The following is a 26,023-nucleotide window of genomic DNA, read 5'->3' on the forward strand; positions in this document are numbered from 1 at the left end:
ATTCATTTGAATGATGAACATCAGATCATAGCTCCTGGTCTGAGCAAACAGGATTTGAGAATCGAGCAAACTGGAGATAAAAGGCAATAAAAGAGACTTGATTTTTGCGCCAACACTAAACTGTTTAGGAGAAATCAGAGCTTGCATCAACAGTGTTTTATGAAGTGGCATTCTTTTCTCTCTACTATTTTTTAATTTAAAATTATTACACTCACTACAATCCTAATTTCCTAGAAACACACGATTAAAACAAATCAGCTTTAAAGATTAGCTGAATTCACTGAAAGAATTGTTGTAGAATCCAAGCTGCTCATAGTGCAACAAGGTGAGGTACATGCAGCGACATTGGGTATATTTAGCATAGTGGTACCATAGAAAAAAAATTTTTTAGCCAATACATTTTAATGTTGTACATTTTCCTTTCATCACTCAACTTGCTTGTACCACTGCCAACATCAGTGAAGGCCTGCAATCACCAGTACTTCACACTTGTGTAATATCTCAAAATGCTCAAGAAACAACTCCAAGCTTGAAAGAATATAATCTAGAATGCTGTTTGGGGTTTTTCCACAATTTAAAGTCTGAGGCTATTCTTACAAGTATCTTGGTCTTCAGACCTAGACCACCAGAATAGTAAACCATTTAGCTCAGAGTCAGGACTTCAGCATTTAGATGCGCATCTAAATGCTGAACTCCTGAAGTTGCGATCAGTCAGTCACTGCTCCGACAGGCTGGGCTGGACTAACCTACCCACCCCCCAGTAGCCGGCAATCAGTGAAACTGACAAAAACATAAGCTTTTCTGCACTAATATTGCTGTTAAACACCCCATTAAATGTTAAGCCTTGTTGGAATAGGTGTAACTGGGATTTTGACAGCGTATTGACTGCTAAACAACCGTTCTGACCCTGCAAAACTAATTTTATATTTATGGAAATGTCAAATTTCTACATTATGATAAAAATGACTAGATTTTTAAAAAAGTTCATGCTATTTCAGCTTCAACCTTAACCCCATGTGTATGTCCCAATCTTTATTTTGCTCTCTGTTAATATTTTTTTTAATTTTTTTTTATTTTTTTTTTTATAAAAAGTGCAGATAATCAGTGCTTTTCATTTCCTGGTTTGCTGTCTGCAACAATTCTTCAATGTGATTGGCTGTTTAGCCAGCTTGTTGCCTTCGGTGCTGCTCGACGTTAGGAATCCCCTATTGACAGCGCTACAATCAATTACATGTTAAGGAGGCCAACGTTCTCGCCACAGAGAGAGTAAGATCTCCATGGGCAGCTTTCTTTGAGGTCATCGGCGATCGCTATCGCATCGCCACTGACCACAAATTACAGGCCATTAAGCCCTTGTGAAAAGTGTCCATAAAACTGGCTTTATATAGAAATTGAATGTTTTAGGATTTAGCAATGCAACTAGCCTAGTCATGCCTATGGTTAGTAGTCTCTGAAGACCAGTTTCTCTTATCCCAACACACATTACCCATCTGTTGCAGCGACAAAACTTTTAGTTTAAAAACAGTGGTAGGTTACCTTCAATATGAATTGTCCAATGTACTCTACAGGAAAGTAAGGTGCCTTGTATGTATTTTTTAGCCTCTCCATAGTATAATTCTTGTTTTCTGTTAATACGTGTGTAATTTCACAACTACTTCTTGGTCGATGATACACTGCTGCATTTCCAGCATGCAGGACTCTAACAAAAAAAAAAGTTTTTAAATACATTCTACCTTAAAAAAGTGTACATTTCACATAAAACTGAATTTACGCCCAGTGTGACGTTTTGCATTCATTTATCTCCCCTTTCCACTTCCCTAAGGAATACACTATATAGAACGACGTCACCACCCGCCTCCCAAAAATATACCAGCAACAGCTGAAAATTGAAGTGCTTCTGTCTGACATGGTTCCCGATTGAGATTACTGCTTAAAAAGGGATGTAAACTACATCAGAATGCAATCTCTGCATTAACAGGAGTTGACAGATAGAATGGTGTGTCTTCTCAACCCCTCATTTGCTTTTTCCAAAAAAAGGAGTTTTGAAGATTGAATTCTCAGTTTTTATTTCATGCAAATGAAGAATTTATATAAATATATAAAAATTGTGCTTTTTTATTATGAAGTTCCCATCCCCCAGTAAAATAGAAGCAGCACATCAACACCTACAGCAGTTTCGTGAAAAAAAGTGTGTAAAATAACAGCTATTCATATTTTTGTTGCTGGTTAAAAGAAAACTGATCACACACCACTTTTGGTTAAAAAAGGAGGGGGGGTTGCAGTATTGATTAAAGAAACAATTACAGCTCTGAGGAGGAATGATATGTTAGAAGGATCATCAAATGAGGCCATATGGATTGAACTGAAGAACAAAAAAGGGGCGATCACACTGCTGGGAGTGTACTATAGACCTGCAAACAATCAGAGGGAGATAAAAGAGCAAATATGTAGGCAAATTTCTGAAAAGTGCAAAAACTATAGAAACATAGAAGATAGGAGCAGGAGTAGGCCATTCGGCCCTTCGAGCCTGCTCCGCCATTCAATGAGATCATGGCTGATCATCCAAATTCAGTACCCTGTCCCTGCCTTCTCCCCATATCCCTTGAACCTCAAGAAATATATCCAACTCTTTCTTGAATATATTTAATGAACTGGCCTCCACTGCCCTCTGTGGCAGAGAATTCCACAGGTTCACCACTCTCTGGGTGAAGAAATTCCTCCTCATTTCAGTCCTAAATGGCTTACCCCTTATCCTTAGACTATGACCCCTGGTTCTGGACTCCCCGGCTGATTGTGAGAGCGCACAAGAGGTAAAGAGGAGAGAGAGAGAGAGAGAGCGGGCGAGGGAGCGCGGGGGAGGGAGAGACGGAGAAGGGGCGCGAGGGGGAGGGACGGAGAAGAGAGCGCGAGGGGGAGGGACGAAGGAGAGAGAGAGAGAGAGAGAGAGAGAGAGAGAGAGAGAGCGCGAGAGAGGGACGGGGAAGAGAGAGGATGAGAGAGAGATTAGGGTTGAAAGATGGAACCACCTTTGATGTACTTGACCCAATAAAGCCATTGCTCTGTCATTATCCGTGATATTGCCCCATCTTTGCTCCAAGTTCAAGGGGTGCAGATTTAAGCGTATGTGGTGCACAACTGGTTTAGCCATCCATCACCAGATCTGATTGTACCAAAACATGCTCCACCAGGCCTCAATCTCCTCTGCCAAAACCGCCCATGACTCCAGGATTATCCTGGAGAATAAAGATAACCCTGCCGCCTTTTCTCTATTTTCAGCCATCTACTTAAACCCATCTCCCCTGCACTTTCACATCATGGACTTCTTTGTCACTGGCCTCGAGACCATTCCTTGAGCTGCCTCTGTTGCTTTCATTTGTTCCCATTGCCCATCAGGTTAAACCTTCTTCCCAGGGCCTTCCCTGCCCTCGTCCTGAACATGAATCTTTCTCTAGTTTCGCTATCTCCCCTCATGCCTTTGCTGACTCAGCTCGTCCATGGGATTCACCTTCTTCTCCCCCCTCGACTCCGTTCCCATTAATTTGCTAGCCACCCAGCTTCATTCCTCGCCACCATGCTAACTGACAATATAAACGGTACTCTCTCCTTAAGTACTATACCCTTCCTTATGAAATCAGCTGTCATCACACCCCCCCTCCAAGAATCCATCCTCGATCCCACTGTCCTTGCAAAATTTACCGCCCCATCGCTAACCTCCCTTTCTTCTCCAAAGTCCTTGAACATGTTGTTCGTGCCCATCTTTACTGCAACTCCATTTGCATCTCTAAACAGGTTTCCGCCCCGGTCAATGCACTGAAATGGCCCTAATCAAAGTCACAAATGACATCCTGTGACGGTGGTGCATTTTCCCGCCTTGTCTTCCTGAACCCCTCTGCAGCCTTTTACATTGGCAACCACACCACACCACCCTCCTCGAAAGACTCTCCTCCATTGTCCAGCTCAGTGGCACTGCCCTGGTGTGATTCCACTCCTACCCATCAAATTGTAGCCAGAGCATTTCCAGCAATAGCTACCTTCTTGGCCCCAAACCATTAGCTTAGGTGCCTTGCCCCACCCAACCCTCAGATCTATGGTCCTCACCTTTCCGAATCTACTATCTGCCCCTGGGCAATATCATCCTGACACAAGGTCAGCCTTCATAAGTACATTGACAACACCCAGCTCTACCTCTCCTGACCCCCCACTGCTTCTGTTCTGTCAGACGTAATGTACAGTAACATACTGGTTCTGTTACTGGACTAGTCATCTGGAGGCCTGGACTAATAATCTGAAGACGCAAGTTCAAATGTCATCGTGGCAGGTTGTAAATTTGAATTCAGTTAATTACATAAAATCTGGAATAAAAAGCTAGCATCAGTGATGGAGCTATTGAATTATCGTAAAAACCCAACTGGTTCACTAATGTCTTTTAGGAAAGAAACCTGCTGTCCTTACCTGGTCTGACCTATATGTGACTCCAGACCAACAGCAATGTGGTTGACTCTTAACTCCCCTTTGAAATGGTGTAGCAAGCCATTTGTTGCATCAAACCGCTACAACGAAGTACAAGAATGAAACTGGACGGACCACCCGGCATCGAATTCCGACACGACAAAGGCACACGCAGCCCAGTCGACCCTGCAAAGTCCTCCTCACCAACATCTGGGGACTTGTGTCAAAATTGGGAGAGCTGTCCCACAGAATAGTCAAGTAAAAGCCTGACATAGTTATGATTCTGTGAGTATGACTATCAGCCAACATCCCAGACTCCTCCATCACCATCCCTGGGTATGTCCTGTTCCATCGGCAGGACAGACCCACGAGAGGTGGTAGCATAGTGGTATACAGTCTGGAGGGAGTGGCCCTGGGACTCCTTAACATTGACTCTGGACCACATGAAGTCTCATGGCACCGCCGTCACATTGTCTGCCTCCACCTCAGCCCATCTGCTAATGAATCTCTCATCCATGTCTTTATCACCTCCAGACTCGACTACTCCAGTGGCTCCTGGCCGGCCTCGCAACCTCCACCCTTTAAATTTTGGCTCGTCCAAAACTCTGTTGCCCGTATCCTATCCAGCATGAAGTAGCAGTCACCCATCACTCCTGTTCTTGCTGATCGACATCGTCTCCTGATCGTCCGAACACCTCCAATTTTAAACTCTCATTCTTGTGTTTAAATTTCTATGACTGCATCCTTCCCCATCTCTGTAACCGTCTCCATTCCACATAACACCAGAACTCTCGCTCCTTTTACTCTGGCCTCTTGTGCATCCTTTCCTTCATTGCCTTCAGCCAAATGTGCCCTGCAATATAATTCTCTCTCCAAACCCCTCCAACTCTTCGCCTCGTTTCAGACCCTCCTTAAAACTGATCTCTTTGACCAAGCTATTATCTCCTTCTTTGACTGAGCATCCATTGTATCTGATTATGGGGGGAAAAATTGGATATAACCTATTTTGGGGCGCTAACCTCACCAGTTTAAATACTGTAAATTCAGTAGTAGCGCCCCAAGGAGGTGGAGCGCTATTAAAAGCGCTCCACCGCTTTCTTGGGGTGCTACGTGCAGCAGCGCCTCGTCATTGCAGACCGCCTCCCCTGATTAACGGGGAGGGGCCTAGCATTGCGCGCACCAGGACGCCGTGGAAACAGCTCAGCACTCAAGAGGGCGCAAACGAGAGGCGCAAAGCAACCCAATTTCTAGCCCTATGTCTCTCTGAAGTGCCTTGGGGTGCTTTCCTACGTTAAAGTTGCTATTAAATATTTTTCACATTTTCAGTGTTCATTTGCTCATCTCTAGTTAAACTATCGCTTTTCCAAGATTTTGCTATACATACGTAGGATATATGCTGAGTTAATGTGACAGCATGTCGCAATTCATAAGAAATCAGCAAACTTCTGGAATTTAAAAATGATTTACCGCAGAATAATTTAAACAAATATTAGAGAACATGGAAACATTAAGTATAATCTACTAATAATGCCCCATCGGAACAGTACCTTTTGAAAGTAGCTCTCCTTGCTTCATCACTGATCAGAAGCACTACTTTCCAGTTGTGAAACACTCCTGGTATACCAGAACGGGCCAGCTCCTTGCGCCATATCTTTGGTACAGAATCCATTGGCGTAGGAGACTGTGAATTACTTTGAATTTTATATCCCCACTCGTACTGGATTTCATTGAGCCACCTGCCATTTTTAGCACTGTCAATGATGTAATCTTTAGTTAAGACCCACTTTCCTAAAACGAAAGGGGGAAAAAGAAAGTAAGCAGATATCTGGGTTCAGGTACTAGATTTACAGCAGCTCTTTATATCTGTTATACTGCATCATTAAAAAGATAAAAAGTAATAAAGTTCAGTAATTTATAAGTCACTTCTCTTAAGGTACAGTTCACTAAAGCACTGTCCCCTTAAATCCTCCTCTCAAACTGAGGCACAGACTATGCAACATCTCCTGCAATGCCCATCGTTAGACGAACCCTGCACTGTTGCAGATCTTGCCGAATTCAACAAGGCGCAAAAGTGTGTCCAGTTCTGGTTGGGCTATGTATAGACTGTCCGTGGACACGATTAGAAGTAGTTCAGAGACATTCTCTCCTGCTACACTTTAGAGACACTCATCACCTGTAACCTCTCTAGCCCCTTCTAATCTCTCCAGTTCACTGTGGTACACTTTCCCCTCTAGCACCTCTCCCACACAGTTCAGAGGAACTATGCCTCTCTAATAGGAGGGATGTGGAGGCACTGGAGAGGGTGCAGAGAAGATTTACAAGGATGATACCAGAAATGCGAGAACATAAGAAATAGGAGGAGTAGGCCAATCGGCCCCTCGAGCCTGCTCCGCCATTTAATAAGATCATGGCTGATCTGATCCTAACCACCAATCTACTATCACAGAACCATCTCCTGAATCTAACAGAATTAGACACACGAAATAGGAGCAGGATCAGGCTACACGGCCCCTGGGCCCGCTCAGCTACCCACAGGGCCATGTCCAATCCGAACCTAGATTCATGTCCAAATTCCTGCCCGCTCCCCGTAACCCTTAATTCCCTTTACTTCTAGGAAACTGTCTATTTCTGTTTTAAATTTATGTAATGATGTAGCTTCTACAGCTTTTTGGGGCAGCATATTCCATGGACCTACCACCCTCTGAGTGAAGTAGTTCCTCCTCATCTCAGTTTTGAAAGAGCAGCCCCTTATTCTAAGACTATGCCCCCTAGTTCTAGTTTCACCCATCATCGGGAACATCCTCCCCGCATCCACCCGATCCAACCCCTTCACAATCTTATATGTTTCAATAAGATCGCCTCGCATTCTTCTGAACTCCAATGAGTACAGTCCCAATCTACTCAGCCTCTCCTCATATGTCCATCCCCTCATCCCCGGGATTAACCGAGTGAACCTTCTTTGTACTGACTCGAGAGCAAGTATGTCTTTTCTTAAGTATGGACACCAAAACTGTATGCAGTATTCCAGGTGTGGTCTCACCAATACCTTGTACAACTGAAGCAATACCTCCCTATTTTTATATTCTATCCCCCTAGCAATGAAAGCCAACATTCCATTGGCCTTCTTAATCACTTGCTGCACCTGCATACTAACCTTTTGAGTTTCGTGCACCAGGACCCCCAGATCCCTTTGTACTTCAGTACGTTCCAGTTTCTTGCCATTAAGATAATAACTTGCTCTATGATTTTTCCTGCCAAAGTGCATAACCTCACACTTTCCAGTATTGTATTCCATCTGCCAAATCTCTGCCCACTTACTTAGCCTGTCTATGTCCCCTTGCATGTTTTTTATGTCCTCCTCACTCACTACTTTCCCTCCCATCTTAGTATCATCTGCAAACTTTGATATGTTACACTCGGTCCCCTCCTCCAAATCGTTAATATAGATTGTAAAGAGTTGGGGACCCAGCACTGACCCCTACGGAACACCACTAGTTACGGATTGCCAGTCTGAGAATGAACCATTTATCCCAACTCTCTGCCTTCTGTTAGATATCCAATCCCCAATCCCGTGATTTTTTTATCTTAAGCAATAATCTTTTGTGTGGCACCTTGTCAAATGCCTTTTGGAAGTCTAAATACACTACATCCACTGGTTCCCCTTTATCCACCCTATATGTTACTTCCTCAAAGAACTCCAGCAAATTTGTCAAACATGACTTCCCCTTCATAAAACCATGCTGACTTTGTCCTATTAAATTATGATTATCCAAATGTCCTGTTACTGTCTCCTTAATAATGGACTCCAAAATTTTACCTACCACAGATGTTAGGCTAACCGGTCTATAGTTTCCAGCCTTCTGTCTACTGCCCTTTTTAAATAAGGGTGTTACATTAGCAGTTTTCCAGTCTGCCGGGACCTTTGCTGTGTCCAGGGAGTTTTGGAAAATGATTACCAATGCATCCACAATCCCTACCGCCACTTCCCTCAAGACCCTAGGATGTAAGCCATCAGGTCCAGGTGATTTATCCGCCTTGAGTCCCATTATTTTACCGAGTACCACTTCCTTAGTGATTTTGATCGTGTTTAGCTCCTCCCCCCCCCTATAGCCCCCTGTTTGTCCAGTGTTGGGATATTCTTAGTGTCCTCTACTGTAAAGACTGATACAAAATATTCAGTGTTTTTGCCATCTCCATATTTCCCACCATTAATTTCCCAGTCTCATCCTCTAAGGGACCAACATTTACTTTAGCCACCCTTTTTCTTTTTATATAACTATAAAAACTCTTACTATCTGCTTTTATATTTTTTGCTAATTTACTTTCATAATCTATCTTCCCTTTCTTAATCAATCTTTTTGTTATTTTTTGCTGTCTTTTAAAGTTTTCCCAATCCTCTATCCTCCCAATATAGATTTGGCTACCTTATATGCCCTTGTTTTTAGTCGAATACTATCCTTAATTTCTTTACTTAGCCACGGATGGCTGTCTTTTCTTTTACACCCTTTTCTTCTCAGTGGAATATATATTTTTTGGAAGTTGTAAAATAACTCCTTAAATGTACACCACTGGTCATGTATCGTCTTACCCTTTAATCTATTTTCCCAATCCACTCTACTCAATTCTGCTCTCATACCTTCATAGTCTCCTTTATTCAAGCTTAGCATGCTTGTTTGAGATCCAACCTTCTCACCCTCTAATTGAATATGGAATTCAACCATGTTATGGTCACTGATTCCAAGGGGATCCTTTACTAGGACATTTTTAATTAATGCACATATCAGGGAAGGATGAACAGGCTGGGTCTCTTTTCTGTTGGAAAAAGGCTGAGGGGTGACCTAATAGAGGTCTTTAAAATTATGAAAAATGTTGATAAGAGTGGATATAGAGAGAATGTTTCCACTTGTGGGGAAGAGCATAACCAGAGGCCATCAATATAAGATAATCAAGAAATCCAATAGGGAATTCAGAAGAAACTTCGTTACCCAAAGAGTGGTGAGAATGAGGAACTCGCTACCACAGGGAGTGGTTGAAGCAAATAGTATAGATGCATTTAAGGGGAGACTAGACAAGCATATGAGGGAAAAGGGAATAGAGGGTTATGCTGATAGATTTAGATGAGGAAAGACGGGAGGAGGCTCGTGTGGAGCATAAACGCCGGCATGGACTGGTTGGGCTGAATGGCCTGTTTCTGTGCCGTATATCCTATGTAACCACCTCAGGTCAGAGAACTATCCCTCTCTGATGATCTTATCAGTACAAGTACTGGTTGCAACATATACAGTACCTGGCACTGCTGTTTTGCTCCAAAAATGGACTCTGTGCTGAGGGCAAGAATTCCTGATCTATTTCAAGACCAGGAATTTTTAGTTACAGTACACGGAGTTGACTCGGAGTGAAGCAGCAATGTCAGGTACAAGCGGCATCCACGTAAAGCAATGACAAGAGCAGCATAAGGCACAGCAGCAGTAATTTTCTTACCAGATCCCTTGGGGCAGCAAATCAGCTGTTGCAGCATGAGTTCATGCTGTAATAACTAATTTGCTATCCCAGGGGATAAAATAAATGTGCATGTTTATTTACAGTGCTATACTCTTTTTGCAATAAGAAATTATGTTTTCACCCAACATAAACAAGCAAGGTAAATATGGAATGTGTCTACTCACCTGCAGCACAAGCTGCTAAGAATTTCTCACTTCGGCTTGGTTTATTTGCTATCATATGAGTGCACTGTTGTTTATATTCCTAGTTTGAGAGGAAACGAAGCAATACTTTTAGTTAAATAGACATTCTACAGACCCCATCATTCGGAACATTATTTTTTCCTATTAAAAAGTGTTCTAAGGATAACATTAGGTACAAAGTTGAAATGAGTTCCTTTTTTTTTTTAAAGATCACATATCCTTATTATATCACAAGAAAAGCCATAGATTAAAAAAAGGCCTTCTAGCCCAATCTAGCTTGTGCATCCAGGACCTTAACGCGCCGATGTTTAGCAGTTGGGTGCTAAAACGGGAATGAAAGTGACGGCATAACTGTGTATTTCCAGCATCTGCAATTATTTTTCCTTTTTATTCATCCTAAATATCTGTGCTAATTTAATTCCATTCATTCATTGTGTATTTATGACAATTTTTGACCTATATACAATAATTTACATTTAGATCAGTGCTAAATGTCATTTGTCATGTTCTGCTGAGCACCTCACAGAAGTATTATAGCCAAGACCACGAAGCAGACCATTTCCCTCCACTGCGCAGCACTGATGCTTGAGCATGCAGTGAAAGATTTTGGCACCTAAATTTTTCTCCACTAAAAATATCACTTCCTAACATGTACTTATTTGTGAGATAATACAGACCACTGTTTAACATATAGAATTTTTAGCGAGAAATCTGACCCCTACACTACACTCAAATTTAAGTCACTTGCGAATTACATAATTAGCTCAATTGTCAACTATTTTAAGTAACGAAGTTTCCATTTTGGTTTCCTGTTTACGAAGCAGTTAAAAGACTTATCTTAAATTCATTACTAAACTGTACTGAAAGTGATACATTAGGTTATGAAGCTATAATCAGAGAGCAGCTGCTGCAACATCAGTGTCATCTCATACAGTTCAAAATGAGAATTCTATATAGATAATACTGTCTAATATTTGAGATGGAAATTGGATCTCACTTTGTGCAAAAAAAAAAGTTGGCAAACACATTGTGGTAAACCACTGTTTGTATTCCACTGTGTACATGTCTGTACATGCCTCGGCTGACTCCTCCCACGAGTCCAGGCATAAAGGTGACTGCTCCACAGTCCCTCTGTATTCTGGACTGGTCGACCACTCGAGACACACCTTCATTCTCTTGTTAATAAAAGCCTGTTAGTTACTCGCTTAACCTCAGTCTTTTGAGTGATTGATAGCGCATCAATTTTATTAACAAGATTTTTTATAATGGAGAAGATCCTCACACCAGCATGCCTGGACTTAGACCATCGGGAGGCGGACGCATCCACCAAGTTTGCTCACTGGCTTAAGTGCTTTGAAAAATTCCTGATCGCCTCCGCTGCAACGGTCAAATCGGATGAGGACAAACTGGATGTCCTGATCTCCAAAGTGAACCGCCGAGCATTCTCGGTCATCCAGGACGCGACCTCGTACACGGCTGCTCTCAAGCTCCTCAAGGACCAGTACACGCGCCCAGTGAACGTGGTGTACGCCAGGCACCTCCTGGGGAGTCGTAAACAACAACCTGGGGAATCGACCGAGGAATACCTTCAGGCACTGTCTGTGCTTGGCTGGGCCTGTGGTTGTAAGGATGTAAAGGCCGCCGTGTACACAGAGGAACTTATCCGGGACGCTTTTGTGGCGGGCCACAGGTCCAATTACACCCGACAGCGACTGTTGGAGCAGAGTGACCTCGACCTCAACAAGGCCTCTGAACTCGCACTATCATTGGACGCAACCTACCGGGGCATGGATGCCTACTCCTCTGCACCGTGGACGCCGCGGGGAACGACAGCCTGGGACACGGTAGGACCGTCTCATAGCGCCGTGCCACCCCAGCCACATCCCAGCAACGGCCCAACTACCGCAGCAGTGTCCCAAGGCCAGAAATGCTACTTCTGTGGCCAGGCCAAACACCCCAGAGCGCGCTGCCCGGCGAAAAATGCGATCTGCTCGGGCTGCGGGAAGAAGGGACACTACGCCAGCGTCTGCAGGGCCAAAGCCACCCCAAACCCTAGCAGCGCCGCGTGTGGGCCGCCATCTTGGGCCTCCCCAGCCATGTGCGAACCACCGGAACAGCAGCCATTTTGGACGCCTCCAGCCACATGGGGATCATGGACGCCGCCATCTTGGCCCCCAACACCGCCTCATCTGATACCCGCAACGACACACCGACCCCTACGCTGGCCTCCGTTACGCTGGACCAAGCGAGACCGCACCAACTGGCCCGGTCCACAATGGACATTAAGGTAAATGGTCACGAAACAATCTGCCTTTTTGACTCTGGGAGCACGGAGAGCTTCATCCACCCCGACACGGTGCGGCGTTGCTCTCTCCCAGTCCTGCCTGCGCACCAGCGGATTTCTATGGCCTCCGAGTCCCAGTCGGCGGACATTGGCGGCTACTGCGTGGTGACACTCTTAGTAGACGGGACTGTGTAGATAATTTTAAACTTCTGGTCCTGCCCCACCTCTGCGCTGCCGTTCTACTGGGGTTAGATTTTCAGTGCCACCTTAAAAGTGTTACGATGGCGTACGGTGGACCCCTCCCCCCACTCACAGTCCGCAGCCAGCAGCTTCCAAATTGCCCGCCGCGCACCAGGTGCAACCTCTCCACACTCAGAGTCACCCCGCCCCCACTGTTTGCTAACCTCACCCCCGACTGTAAGCCCATCGCCACAAAGAGCAGGCGATACAGTGCCGGGGACAGGGTTTTCATTAAAACCGAAGTGGAGCGGCTCCTGAAGGAGGGGATTATTGAGGGCAGCACCAGCCCCTGGCGAGCCCAGGTTGTGGTCGTTAAGACCGGCGAGAAGCAGCGCCTGGTCATCGACTACAGCCAGACAATAAATCGCTACGCCCTGCTGGACGCTTACCCACTCCCCCGCATAGCTGATATGGTCAACCAGATCGCGCAGTACCGCGTCTTCTCGACCATTGACCTGAAATCAGCGTACCACCAGCTCCCTATCCGCCCTGAGGACCGCCAGTATACTGCCTTTGAGGCAAACGGCCGCCTCTATCACTTCCTTAGGGTTCCCTTTGGTGTCACCAACGGGGTCTCCATCTTCCAAAGGGAGATGGACCGGATGGTCGATCAAAATGCGTTGCAGGCCACTTTCCCATATCTGGACAATGTGACCATCTGCGGCCATGACTTGCAGGACCATGACGCAAACCTCGAAAAATTCCTCCGCACCGCCCAACTCCTGAACCTGACGTATAACAAGGAGAAGTGCATATTCCGCACAACCCGCCTCGCCATCCTTGGCTGTGTTGTGGAACACGGAGTCATCGGTCCCTACCCCGACCGGATGCGTCCCCTTATGGAACTCCCACTGCCTCAAGGCCCTGAAGAGGTGCCTAGGGTTTTTCTCCTATTACGCCCAGTGGGTCCCCTACTATGCGGACAAGGCCCGTCCGCTGATCAAGTCCACCTCTTTCCCCTTGACGGCAGAGGCCCGCTTAGCCTTCCACCGTATCAAGGAAGACATTGTCAAAGCCACCATGCACGCAGTGGACGAATCCATCCCCTTCCAGGTGGAAAGCGACGCGTCCGACTTTGCCCTGGCCGCTACCCTTAATCAGGCGGGGAGACCCGTGGCCTTCTTTTCACAAACCCTCCAGGGCCCGGAGACCAGACACTCTGCTGTCGAGAAGGAGGCCCAGGCTATTGTGGAGGCTGTGCGTCATTGGAGGCACTACCTGGCCGGAAAACGATTTACCCTGCTCACTGACCAGCGTTCAGTTGCTTTTATGTTTAACAACAAGCAGAGGGACAAAATCAAAATCGACAAGATCTTGAGGTGGAGAATCGAACTTTCCACCTACAATTACGAGATCTTGTACCGGCCCGGGAAGCTCAATGAACCCCCGAATGCTCTATCGCGTGGCACCTGCGCCAGCGCGCAGATCGATAGACTGCGGGCCCTCCACAATGACCTCTGCCACCCGGGGGTCACCAGGTTCTTCCACTTCATCAAGGCCTGCAACCTGCCTTACTCCATTGAGGAGGTCAGGACCATGACCAGGAACTGCCAAGTCTGCGCTGAGTGCAAACCGCACTTTTATAGACCAGACAGGGCTCACCTGATAAAAGCCACTCGCCCCTTCGAGCGCCTGAGCGTTGATTTTAAAGGGCCTCTCCCCTCCTCCGACCGTAATGTGTACTTCCTCAACATTATTGATGAGTACTCCCGTTTCCCGTTCGCCATCCCCTGCCCGGACATGACCAGTGCCACGGTCATTAAATGTCTAAACGACCTCTTCACCCTGTTTGGTTTCCCCAGCTATATCCATAGCGACCGGGGCTCATCGTTTATGAGCGACGAACTCCGCCAGTACCTGCTCGCTAGGGGTATTGCCACAAGCAGGACCACCAGTTACAACCCCCGGGGGAACGGACAGGTGGAAAGAGAGAATGCGACAGTTTGGAAGGCCGCCCTGCTAGCCTTAAAGTCTAGGGGCCTTCCGACCTCCCGCTGGCAGGATGTGCTGCCCGATGCGCTCCACTCTATTTGGTCACTGCTCTGCACTGCCACTAACGCCACCCCTCATGAGAAAATGTTTGTCTTCCCAAGGAAGTCCACATCGGGGACATCGTTACCGCCATGGCTGACGTCTCCAGGGCCGGTCCTACTGAGAAGACACGTGAGGACCCATAAAACGGACCCCCTGGTCGAGAGGGTCGACCTCCTCCACGCCAACCCCCAGTACGCTTACATTGCGTACCCGGACGGGCGGGAGGACACAGTCTCCATACGAGACCTCGCACCCTCGGGGGCCCCAGTAACCCACTACCACCCCCCCCCCCACGATCCAATATCCAACCCCAGCAGACGGCACGCCTGGGCCCCGCGACCCGCTCGACACCCACGAGGACTACACACCAGTGCCCCAGCCTACGCGGGACTCGACGCCGGAAGCTTCACTACCCCTGCCGTCGCCACGTCGATCACAGCGGCAGACAAAACCTCCGGAGAGACTCCAATACACAAACTTTTAATACACTTCACCCCGCCGGACTCATTTTTAAACAAGGGGTGAATGTGGTAAACCACTGTTTGTATTCCACTGTGTACATGTCTGTACATGCCTCGGCTGACTCCTCCTACGAGTCCAGGTATAAAGGTGACTGCTCCACAGTCCCTCTGTATTCTGGACTGGTCGACCACTCGAGGCACACCTTCATTCTCTTGTTAATAAAAGCCTGTTAGTTACTCGCTTAACCTCAGTCTTTTGAGTGATTGATAGCGCATCACACATTCTTTGTTTAGTTTTAATTTTCAATGGACTGAACAGACCGCAGTAAATAACAGCAGCATTCTCAATATAAAATTATATTAAAGTGAATATGGGTGAGGGTTTTATTTGCATTAGCTATCAGAATATGTCCTTCTGAAGATGCAAGACAGGTCCATGTTAAGAAATTACATACAATATGGAATTTTTAAATGCCAGAATGGTTATATTGTAGTATAAAAAAAACTTAATGGGAAGCTGAATACAAAATATTCTACAAACTCAGCAGCTTGCAAGTTAATTGTTAGGAGGGAGATCTAGAGTTGTGCAAATAACACATGAAACAACCTAAAAAGTTATCTTGCTATAGTTATTTCACTTTCTTTATAAACTAATCAGAACCAGATCACAATACAAGAGCTGTACCCAATTACCACAAAAGCCCTCCAAAACATCTTGCATAAATACTTACATGGCTCCTCCGCCAATGATCACATGGTCACCTCTGGTGTGCCCCAAGATTCTATCGTTGGTCCCCTCCTATTTCTCATTTACATGCTACCATTGGCAACATCATCCATAAGCTTTCATCACATGTGTGCTGATTAGATCCAGCTTTACCTCTCCACCACTGTATTTGATTCCACAAATGTCACTTGCAATTTAACTACCCTCCAACGTCAAACGTTGGATGAATTAGAACTTTCTGTAGCTCCACACTAGGAAGACGAAAGTCATTCTGTTCAAATCCTTCAAGAAACTCTGCATAAGCTCTGATGTCATCACTCTTCCTGGTTTCCTGCTTTAACCCAACCAAAGACAATGGCCTGCATTTTACTGTTGGTATGGCGGCGTACTCTCAGAGTTGACAGGCCATCCGCGCGGGCCACAGAAAAGCAATCACTGGTGCAGAGTTGGGCTATTTGCCCACCGACTGGCCAGCAATTGCGAACATAAGTGTTACGGTTGAAACAAACAGGCTCAGGGCCTATTTGCATCAGCGTAAGGGGATATCTAAGGTATGAATTAAACATTCTCAGATCGTAAATTATACACATATACACTGTATGAAATGAGTTTCTGCAAATATTGGCCGATTATAATTATAATGATGTCTAAAATTATCAAAAAATTAAATTTTTAGTGAGGTTGGTGGAATAAAGGTAATTACGAATAAAATTCCAATTCTGTAAATTGTAATTAGATTTGATTTCAGGATTCCATTACGTCTCATTAGGGGACTTCCTTCGGAAATTATTAAAATGGAATTCTGCTTTGTGATTGGAGGACTAGGCCCACGTGATTCCAGGTATGCTTCCACATTGCCTGCGTCCCTGGGCCATTATGATGCCCTCCCTCTCGAAGCCCGGAGATTGCAAGTTTTTGCAGCCTTGCTGCCAGCAGATAGGTTCGTAATTCTTTCGCAGGTCGGAGGCGTACTCCAGAGGTACGTCTCCGACCGCAATTTTTGGCCCTATATATCTTGGGAACCCTGCTGAGCCTTGCGTGGAGCTTCAAACCAGACACCCAGTCCATCACCAATACTGGCTAACCTCTAACTTACCCATCTCCCCCCGCAATGAAACATCCATTCATAAACGTCACTTCTCAGAGCCTTCAATCATTTGCCCTCCACTATCTACAACTCTTCCAAAATTACTTCCTAAAAACATACCTCTTCAGCTGTGCCTTTAGTCACCTCACCTAATTTCTCCAAGTATCAGCTTGGCTCAATTAGTGACACGGTCACCTATGAGTTAGAAATTGTGGGTTAACTCCCCATTACAGAACTTCAGCACATAATCTAAACCAACACTTCAATGGAACACTGAGGAAATGCTGTATTGTTAGAGGTGTCTTCTTGCAGATCAAACACTGAATTGAGGATGGTCTTCTGGGTTAGCTAATGTAAAAGGTCTTGTGGCACTATTAAAAGACGATCAGGGTGCTTTCCTGTTGTCCTGGCCAACTTCCCTCAATCAACATTGAAAACAGATAAATTAGTTATTTATCTTATTCATTTGTTGTGGAACTTTGTTGTTCGCAAATTGTCTGCCACGTTTAGAAACAAAGAAGATAGGAGCAGGAGTAGGCCATTCGGCCCCTCGAGCCTGTGCCACCATTTAATGAGATCATGGCTGATCATCCAAATTCAGTACCCTGTCCCTGCTTTCTCCCCATACCCCTTTAGCCTTAAGAAATATATCTAACTTCTTCTTGAATATATTTAATGAATTGACCTCAACTGCCTTGTGGTAGAGGATTCCACAGATTCACCACTCTCTGTGAAGAAATTCCTCCTCATCTCAGTCCTAAATGGCTTACCCCATATCCTTAGACTGTGACCCCTGGTTCTGGACTCCCTCGCCATCGGGAACAGCCTTCCTGCATCTAGTCTGTCTAGTCCTGTTAGAATTTTATAAGTTTCAATTAGATCTCCTCTCATTCTTCTAAACGCGAGTGAATATAAGCCTAATCGACCCAATCTCTCCTCATACGTCATTCCTGCCATCCCAGGTATCATCTGGTGAATCTTCGCTGCATTCTCTCCATGGCAAGAACATCCTTCCTCAGATAAGGTGACCAAAACTGCACACAATACTCAAGCTGTGGTCTCACCAAGGCCCTGTACAACTGCAGCAAGACATCCTTGCTCCTGTACTCGAACCCTCTTGCTATGAAGGCCAACATACCATTTGCCTTCTTAACTGCCTGCTGCACCTGCATGCTTACCTTCAGCGACTGGTGCACAAGGACACCCAGGTCTCGTTGCACTTCCCCTTTTCACAATCTATTGCAGTTCAGATAATAATCTGTCTTCTTGTTTTTGCCACCGAAGTCGATAACCTCGCATTTATCCACATTATATTGCATTTGCCATGCATCTGCCCAATCACCCAACCTGTCGAAATCATACTGGAGTTTCTCTGCATCCTGCTCACAGCACACACGCCCACCCAGCTTTGTGTCGTCTGCAAACTTGGAGATATTACATCTAGTTCCCTCGTCTAGATCATTTATATATATTGTGAATAGCTGGGGTCCTAGGACCGATCCCTGCGGTACCCCACTAGTCGCTGCCTGCCACTCGGAAAAAGACCCGTTTATTCCAACTCTTTGCTTCCTGTCTGCCAACCAGTTCTCTATCCAAGACAGTACCTTACCCCATTCAGAAAAGCAATTCATTAGATGCAGAGTTTTGAAACACTCAGAGAGCAAACGGTGTTACATAAACGTAATGTACTTTTTCTTATGGTGATGGTTAAACACGAATGGCATATGTAGAGCTATGCTAGTTAGTCAATTGAAACTAAGAGGACAAGTTAAAGTGAACAAAAGTACCAATGGACATCTCAAAAAATAATAAAAATCCTTTATTTAAATGTTGTTTTATTAAACCAGCTAAAAAGTTAAAGTTTCTAATATCATTTAGTCTTACCTGCTCACAAAAATAAATGCAGTCTCGCTGAGTAAGTAATTTAACAAGGGCCCTTTTTTCAGAATGTTTGAATCCCGTCAACTGTATTACAGGTTTCTGTAATAGTCCAGCCATCTGTGTAAGAAAAGTATAATTAGCTACACACAAGATCACATTCATTCTTCTTGTGAGCGTCAATTTCTTTTGTAGGGGAAGGATATATTAAAAAACACACACATTCAACTAGTCCACCTCCTGTGGTATTGCACACATGGAGTCAAAACCAGAAGTGGGTAGAGGGCAATTGTACCAGGGTGTGCAGGTGCAAGATTTTTAATAAGCTTCAGATAGATTTTTAATATAAAAAATATGCTTATTACCCATTTTAAAACTATACATTCTATCCTTACTTTTGTTTAATACTTTAAAGTTGGTTGAAGCACGAGTTTGTTTGCTGTATGGGCTGAGGCAATACAGTGCCACTACTGGTGAGAGGTTGCATTTATAGTGATATAAGTTTACATATGTAGTTTCCATTGTAAATTCTTGTGTTCACGTTGCGAATGGAAAAAAAGAGTTGATATAACAGCGTAATTAAAGCATGGCAACAGGAACAAGGTTTTGTCGACATGAAGTGTATAGACAGAAGATTTTTAATAAAGAATGAACTTGCAGTAATGTCTTTCACATTCTCAGGATGCCCCAAAGTGCTTTACAGCCAATGACTTATTTTTGAAGTGTACAGACTAATTTTGTAAGCAAATGCAGCAACCAATTATCACAGCAAGATCCCACATACAGCAATATGATTAATCAGTTAATCTATTTTTGGTGGTGGCGACTGAAGAATAATTGTTAGCCAGGGCAATGAGAAAATTCTCCTATCCTTCTTTGACTAGTACTATGGGATGCTATACATCTGTCTGAAAGGGAAGATGGTTTAACATCACCTCAGACAGTGCAGTACTCCCTCACTAATGCACTGAAATGTCAACCTAGATATGTGCTCAAATCTTGGGAGTAGGGCTTGAATTTATGACCTTCTGACTCAGGCAAAGTGCTGCCACTGGGCCATGGTTGACATTTAGAAGATAGAGAGGTTGGATTAAAAATCTAGCGTTGGGCATGCACTCCATGTCCACAAACCTGACAGCCCATTATCAGGATTTTTTGATACAGTACATTTCTCTGTCAACATTTACCATTGTAAATTGCTATGCCAAATTTCCCATTCAATTTTTTCAACTGTCTTGATATAGTTGCTAGTTCGGATCACCTGGTGACTCTTCAGTGCATTTCTGAAGACTCCCAAGCCTTATCATCTTGCATGAAAAAAAAAGCAATGTCACAAGCATTTTGCTTGATTACAATTAATCTGCCTTCAGGCCTATTTTATGGTATTATTATCAACTGGCTATCAGCTATATGTGGTCCAGTTACAATTCCCACCGCCCCCTCGGAAACAAGGCAGCCAGGGGCAGGGGAAAGATACCTGCAATTCATTATTGTGAAGCACCACATCATATTTTGGAACAGTAAGGCAAGGTATTAGTTGAACAAATCAATATTAGAATCATACTCTGAACAGATTTTTGACAAAAACTTACGAGTAAAACAAAATGGTCAGTTTAAATTTAATTAAAAAACTTTGAAGAAGTTTATTTATTGTGAAGCATCTCTATACATGCCACATTATTGGCCCTACACAAACTGGTGTTGTGGCCTTAATCTGATCCTATGGGAACATGATTTTTAATCATTATTCTCAGTTGTTACATATGATGTTGTTCTTGTAACAACTAGGAATGATAATTACAAACCATATCCACTAAAGGGGTGAAAGCAAATGCACATTAATAAATACAATGAAGATCACTCCCTGAAAACAAGCAGTTTTCCAGAAACCATTTAAACATAATTTTAAGAAAAAATAGAAAATGCTTAATTTTTCAAGTCAGAAAATGCTTCATTTTTCAGTCTTCGGATGCTCCAAAAATGTAATTACCTCTCTTCTCTTAGGTACTGAATGACCTGTCTATTACCAGCATTTTCAGTTTTTAATTTCCAAAAATTTTCATTTTTTCCCTTTTTATTTTAAAAGGAGCTTGGCCAGGAACATCAACAACTTGTATTTATATAGCACCTTTAACATAGCAAAACATCCCAAAGCACTTCACAGAACATAATCAGGCAAAAATTGACACCAAACCAAAGAACAAGATATTAGGACAGGTCACTAAAAGTTGGTCAAAAAGTTTTAAGGAGCAATTTAAAGGAAGAGAGGTAAAGAAGCTGACAGGTTTAGGACAGGAATGCCAGAGCTTAGGGCCTAATCAGCTGAAGGCACCACCAATGGTTGGAAATCAGGGACACACAAGAGGCCTGAATTGGAGCGCAGAGATCTTGGAAGGTTGTAGAACCAAAGGTCAGAGACAGGGAGGGGCAAGGCCATTGAGGGATTTGAGCCCAAGGATGAGAATTTTAAATTCAAGGCATTGGTGGACTGGGAGCCAATGTAGTTCATCGAGCACAGGGGTCATGGGTGAATGGGTCTTAGTGCGAGTTAGGATAGGAACAGCAAAGTTTATAGAGGGTAGAAAATAGGAGGCTGACCAGGAGATCATTAGAATAGTGGAGTCTGGAGGTAACAATGGCATCGGTGAGGGCTTCAGCAGCAGATGGGCTGAGGCAGACAATATTAGAAGTGGAAGTAGGCAGTCTTTGTGATGGAGAGGATATGGGGTTAGAAGCTCAGCTATGGGTCAAATAGGAAGCCGAGGTTGCGAACCATCTAATTCAGCCAGAGACAGTGGCCAGGGAAAGAAGACAATTACTTTGGTCTTCCCAATGCTTAACTGGCAGAAACTGCAGCTCATGTAGGACTGAATGTCAGACTAGTAGGTTGACAACAGAGAGACAGTGGAGGTGTCGAGTGAGGTGGTTGGGGGGTGGGGGTGGTGGTGTGAGGGTAGAGCTGGGCGTCGTCAACATAAATGTAGATCCTGCGCCATGTCTTCAGAAATAGAAGGCGCCCAAGGATAGTTCCTGGGAGACTCCAGGTAACTATGCAGGGGCAAGAAGAGAAGCCATTGGAGAAGTTTCTCTGGCTACAATTCGATAGGTAAGAGTGGAACCAGATAAGGGCAGTCATGCCTTGGCACATCTTGCCATCCGGAGGTGGTAGGAGTTCCCAATGGTGGGCTCTCGTCACAAAGTCCTCCCTTTATCTATTGGGGACTTGGCCTGGAGGGATTTGCACAGGGGCAATCCCTGGAGTGCTTCACCAACCCCAGAAACAAAATTTTGATTTGATTTGTTAAGTTTCATTTAAATTTGGTTTAATTTGCCATTTATTGGTTGTGCCCCATTAAAAGGGGGCACTTGCTTACTTTCTTACTGGTGATGGCACCAACCATTAATCACCAAATTTCAACATAAAAGGTGTAGTTGGTGTGAGAGGAACAGGTGTGTTGTTGTTGCTGCAGCAGCAACAGAGAAGGAAAAGACCAGAAGGGAGCAATTGTGCTTTTGCTTTCCCTAATTGCTTTCTTGTTGGCTCTCCAAATTGGGAGAGGAGGAGACTACAACAACAGACAAGGGCAGTCCCAATCACCTGGAAAACAGAGGAGGCATGTCCCTCCATGATCAGAAAAAAGACTTGCATTTATATAGCACCTTTCATGACCACCGGACACCTCAAAGCACTTTACAGCCAATGAAGTACTTTTGGAGTGTAGTCACTGCTGTAATGTGGGAAACGCAGCAGCAAATTTGCACACAGCAAGCTCTCACAAACAGCAATATGATAACCAGATAATCTGTTTTTATCATGTTGGTTGAGGGATAAATATTGGCTAGGACACTGGGGATAACTCCCCTGCTCATCTTTGAAATAGTGCCATGGGATCTTTTACATCCACCCGAGAGGGCAGACGGGGCCTCGGTTTAATGTCTCATCCAAAAGAGGCACCTCTTGACAGTGCAGCACTCCCTCAGCACTGTACTGGAGTGGAGTGTCAGCCTAGCTTTATGTGCTCAAGTCCCTGACGTGGGACTTGAACCCACGACTCAAAGGAGAGTGTGCTCCCCACTGAGCCACAGCTGAACCAAATTGGGGGGAAACTTTAACAGGCTGCAAAAAATAAAAGCAAACTGCACAATTGCAGATGGAAATCTAAAAACCGCTGGCCAACATTATTACCTTTACAATAAGCAGATATAGCGGCAGAGACAAGCCGTCCTGGTCCTCACACCGTCAGTGACTTGAACTCCCGACAGCAAAGGGGCCCCACCGGATTACTACTGATCACTCTAATCGCCGTTAATCTCCACACCTCAACCCGCTCTCGCGCGCAGATTTAAACCAGCCCCCTCGCGCCAAACCGCCTATCGCCTCTACTACTTTACACACGATGGTAACAAAAAAAATACACATGCCACAAATGCAACAGAAGGTGAAATAGCTTTTTTAACATTCAACTACAGCTAAATTTAAAGTACTCAAGTAATTTGAGGTGCTTGTATTTTCCATGAAGCTTATTTTTAAAACCGATCAATCATTCCCCCTCTCCCTTCCCCCAGAGTAGTAGAGCCTGCTCACGCACGATACGTGCTGGCCCGGGGCTGGTAGTGACGCTGGCAGAGCGTCTCCGGGCGACGCGTTTGTAAACAGGCGTTTGAGCCTGAGACAGTGAAGAAGCTAAGGCTGGACCGTCGCATGTAAGTCATCTCTGCCACCTTGTTTTCTTCCTCTCTGTGCTGGTTCATTCGCGTATGGTTAATGGTCCGCTCCCGCCCTAGGTGTTGGTTTGGCTGCACTTCAGTCCCACGCTCCTGATCTTCGGGCACCCGGAGGGGAGCGGGCGGGTTGGAGGACCTCCTGGTAGGACTGATCCTGGGCCTGGCCAAAGTGGCCATTAACAGGTCCAGGCAGCGCCGGGGGTCGTTCAGCCCGATTGCCTGCCTCTCTTACGATAGCAAAATACTGCAGATGTTGGAAATCCGAAATAACAACAGAAAATGCTGGAAAAACTCAGCAGGTCAGGCAACATCCGTGGAGAGAAATTTGAGTTGACGTTTCGGGTTTGACCCTTCTTCAAAACTGGAGAGAAAAGGAACTAGATCAAAGGCAGGGCTGCGATCGGACAAAAGAATAAAAGAACCAAAAGAAGTAAAAGAGATTAGAAGCTAGACGAGATGGTAATAGGCTGGGATTAGGTGTAAAGTGTACTGGCAGGGCAAAAGATAGCTGCCAGGTGTGAGAGAGAAACAAAAGGAAAGGGGGGGGGGGAGGAAAGGAGTGGAAAAATATAAGTAAAAATGAAATAGGGGCCGAGGTTATGATCTTCCTGCCTATGTTCGCGCCCGGGTGGCCCTGGAGATAGAGCACGCAGTGTCCGCTGGCACGCTTGAGGCCTTCCGAGACCGGTGGACGTCGCGGGGACTGGGGTGCATCTCCCCGGCTGATGTAATTTTAATTTAATTTGATAAGTTTTATTTAAAGTTCTTTTAAGTTACAGTTAAATTGGTTCAACAAAAGAGGCCTAGGTGTTGGTGCCGTCCCACAGTTGATGCCTTGGGCTGTTACTGTGACTGTCTAGAAATACCAACTCCGACCTACGAATAGACAGATAGCAAATACATCCTTTATTTGCAAACAAAATTATGTGGATTTTTTTCCCAGCTGCAGATAAATGATTTATTAATAGTTTTTTGATGCCAGGCCTCACTTGATAGCATGTAATAATAATATATATACACACATAACGCAGGAATGGAGGGATGTTACTACAGGTGTTCCCTTCGCTTTAATGACAAAACAGTTATCAGTGTTACGGTTGTTTTCAAGATCGTCTGATGTCCATATCCTAACTCGCACCAAGACCTGTTCACCCATCACCTCTGTGTTCGCTGCTCCCATTTTGGCAAAGCCTGGTTTTTAAAATTCTTACCCTTGTGTTCAAATCCCTCTATGGCTTTGCAACTCCCTATCTCTGTGACCTGCAACCCTCTGAGATCCAATTCTGGCCTCTTTTACATCCCTCATATTGGAAGCAACAGCGGGAGCAGACTGACCTGTGAGGGAGCAGGCGAAGGAGGAGCGAGGAAATGAAGCCTGAGGCTCAACCCCCAGACCGAGCTATTGGGAGCGGACCGACCTGTGAGGGAGCAGGCGATTTAAAGAACAACAAATAAAACAAGGAGTGACGTCACAGGAAAGCAGGGAAGTGATTGGTTGGTCAGTATTTTTCTGTTTTCTTCGGCATTGGTTTAAATTAAGAGCCGGGATTTAAAACTAAACGTTCAAAACTTAATTAATTAAATACATTAGAGATGGCAGGGCAGGCGATGTGTTACTGCTGCAACATGTGGGAGCTGATGGAGGAACTTCGGCTCCGTGTTGATGAGCTGGAGTCCGAGCTTCAAACACTGCGACGCATCAGGGAGGGGGAGAGTTAACTGGACGCTGTGTTCCAGGAGGCAGTCACACCCCTTAGATTAATTAATTCAAATTTGGTCCGTGGATAGGGACAGGTGCGTGTGACTACAAGCGAGGCAGGTATTGGGAACCAGGGGGTAGTGGTGGAGGAGCCTCAGCCCTTGCTCTTGTCCAGTAGGTACGAGGTTCTTAGGGGGAAAAATTCAGTTGTTTGCGCCTCCTGTTAGCACCTTAAGAGGGTGCCAAGTGGGGCGCAAAGCAACTAGCGCCCGGGCGCAGCGATGTTTGCGCCGCTCGCGAAATTAACTAGACATTTTGCGGCGGCGCTAAACACTACCGCCACGATCTCCTGCGCCGGCAGATCGTGACGTCAGTCGAGTGCGCAACGCCCCGTTAGCGCCCCGGACCGGAAATTGAGTGGCGCCCCCTGCCTTACCGCCTCCTGCTAGCAACGACAGGTTGAGGGAAGCGTTATGCTGTCAGAAAGGGACTAGGGGAGTGCTATTTAAAGGCGACCACTTCCTGCCTTTTTTTGTCTGTGACATTTTTGCCCCATGCATTCTGAGAGAGAGAGAGATACTTCTGGAGAGATTCAACGCTGTGTGAAGGAGCTTTGGGTACTGAGCAGCACTTTGCAGGTTGGTTTTGATTTGCCCTTCCTTGTATCGATTTAGGAGAGACTATGGGATCTGCACTCTGAGCTCTTCCCCTGGTTCTCTCCATTCTTTTCAGCAGATTTGATGTACAGGTCTCTC

At 45.1% G+C, this 26,023-nt stretch overlaps 2 protein-coding genes across 4 annotated transcripts in view; one reads left to right on the forward strand and one right to left on the reverse strand.

The window, feature by feature from the left end:
• slf1 (SMC5/6 complex localization factor 1) overlaps positions 1-23,759 on the reverse strand; it is a 97,884-nt gene extending 74,125 nt beyond the window's left edge. The window contains exons 1-5 of one of the 2 annotated variants that reach the window (XM_085988757.1): positions 23,567-23,759; positions 18,851-18,964; positions 10,116-10,194; positions 5,997-6,237; positions 1,537-1,699 (exon numbers count right to left, since the gene is read on the reverse strand). In XM_085988757.1, the coding sequence (XP_085844883.1) occupies positions 1,537-1,699; positions 5,997-6,237; positions 10,116-10,194; positions 18,851-18,964; positions 23,567-23,746 (777 nt within the window). In that variant the 5' untranslated portion in view covers positions 23,747-23,759. Of the gene's footprint in view, positions 1-1,536; positions 1,700-5,996; positions 6,238-10,115; positions 10,195-18,850; positions 18,965-23,030; positions 23,448-23,566 lie in introns of those variants that run through there. The other variant, XM_085988766.1, reaches the window with a different exon arrangement.
• kiaa0825 (KIAA0825 ortholog) overlaps positions 23,464-26,023 on the forward strand; it is a 755,168-nt gene continuing 752,608 nt past the window's right edge. For both annotated transcript variants that reach the window (XM_085988737.1, XM_085988745.1), the window contains exon 1: positions 23,464-23,548. The gene's annotated coding sequence lies outside the window, so the exon portion shown is untranslated. The remainder of the gene's footprint in view (positions 23,549-26,023) is intronic.

Source organism: Somniosus microcephalus, chromosome 1 (genome assembly GCF_052327205.1).
Source record: "Somniosus microcephalus isolate GS21.2 chromosome 1, FLI_Smic_1.0, whole genome shotgun sequence".
In the NCBI taxonomy this organism is placed as follows: Eukaryota; Metazoa; Chordata; class Chondrichthyes; order Squaliformes; family Somniosidae; genus Somniosus; species Somniosus microcephalus.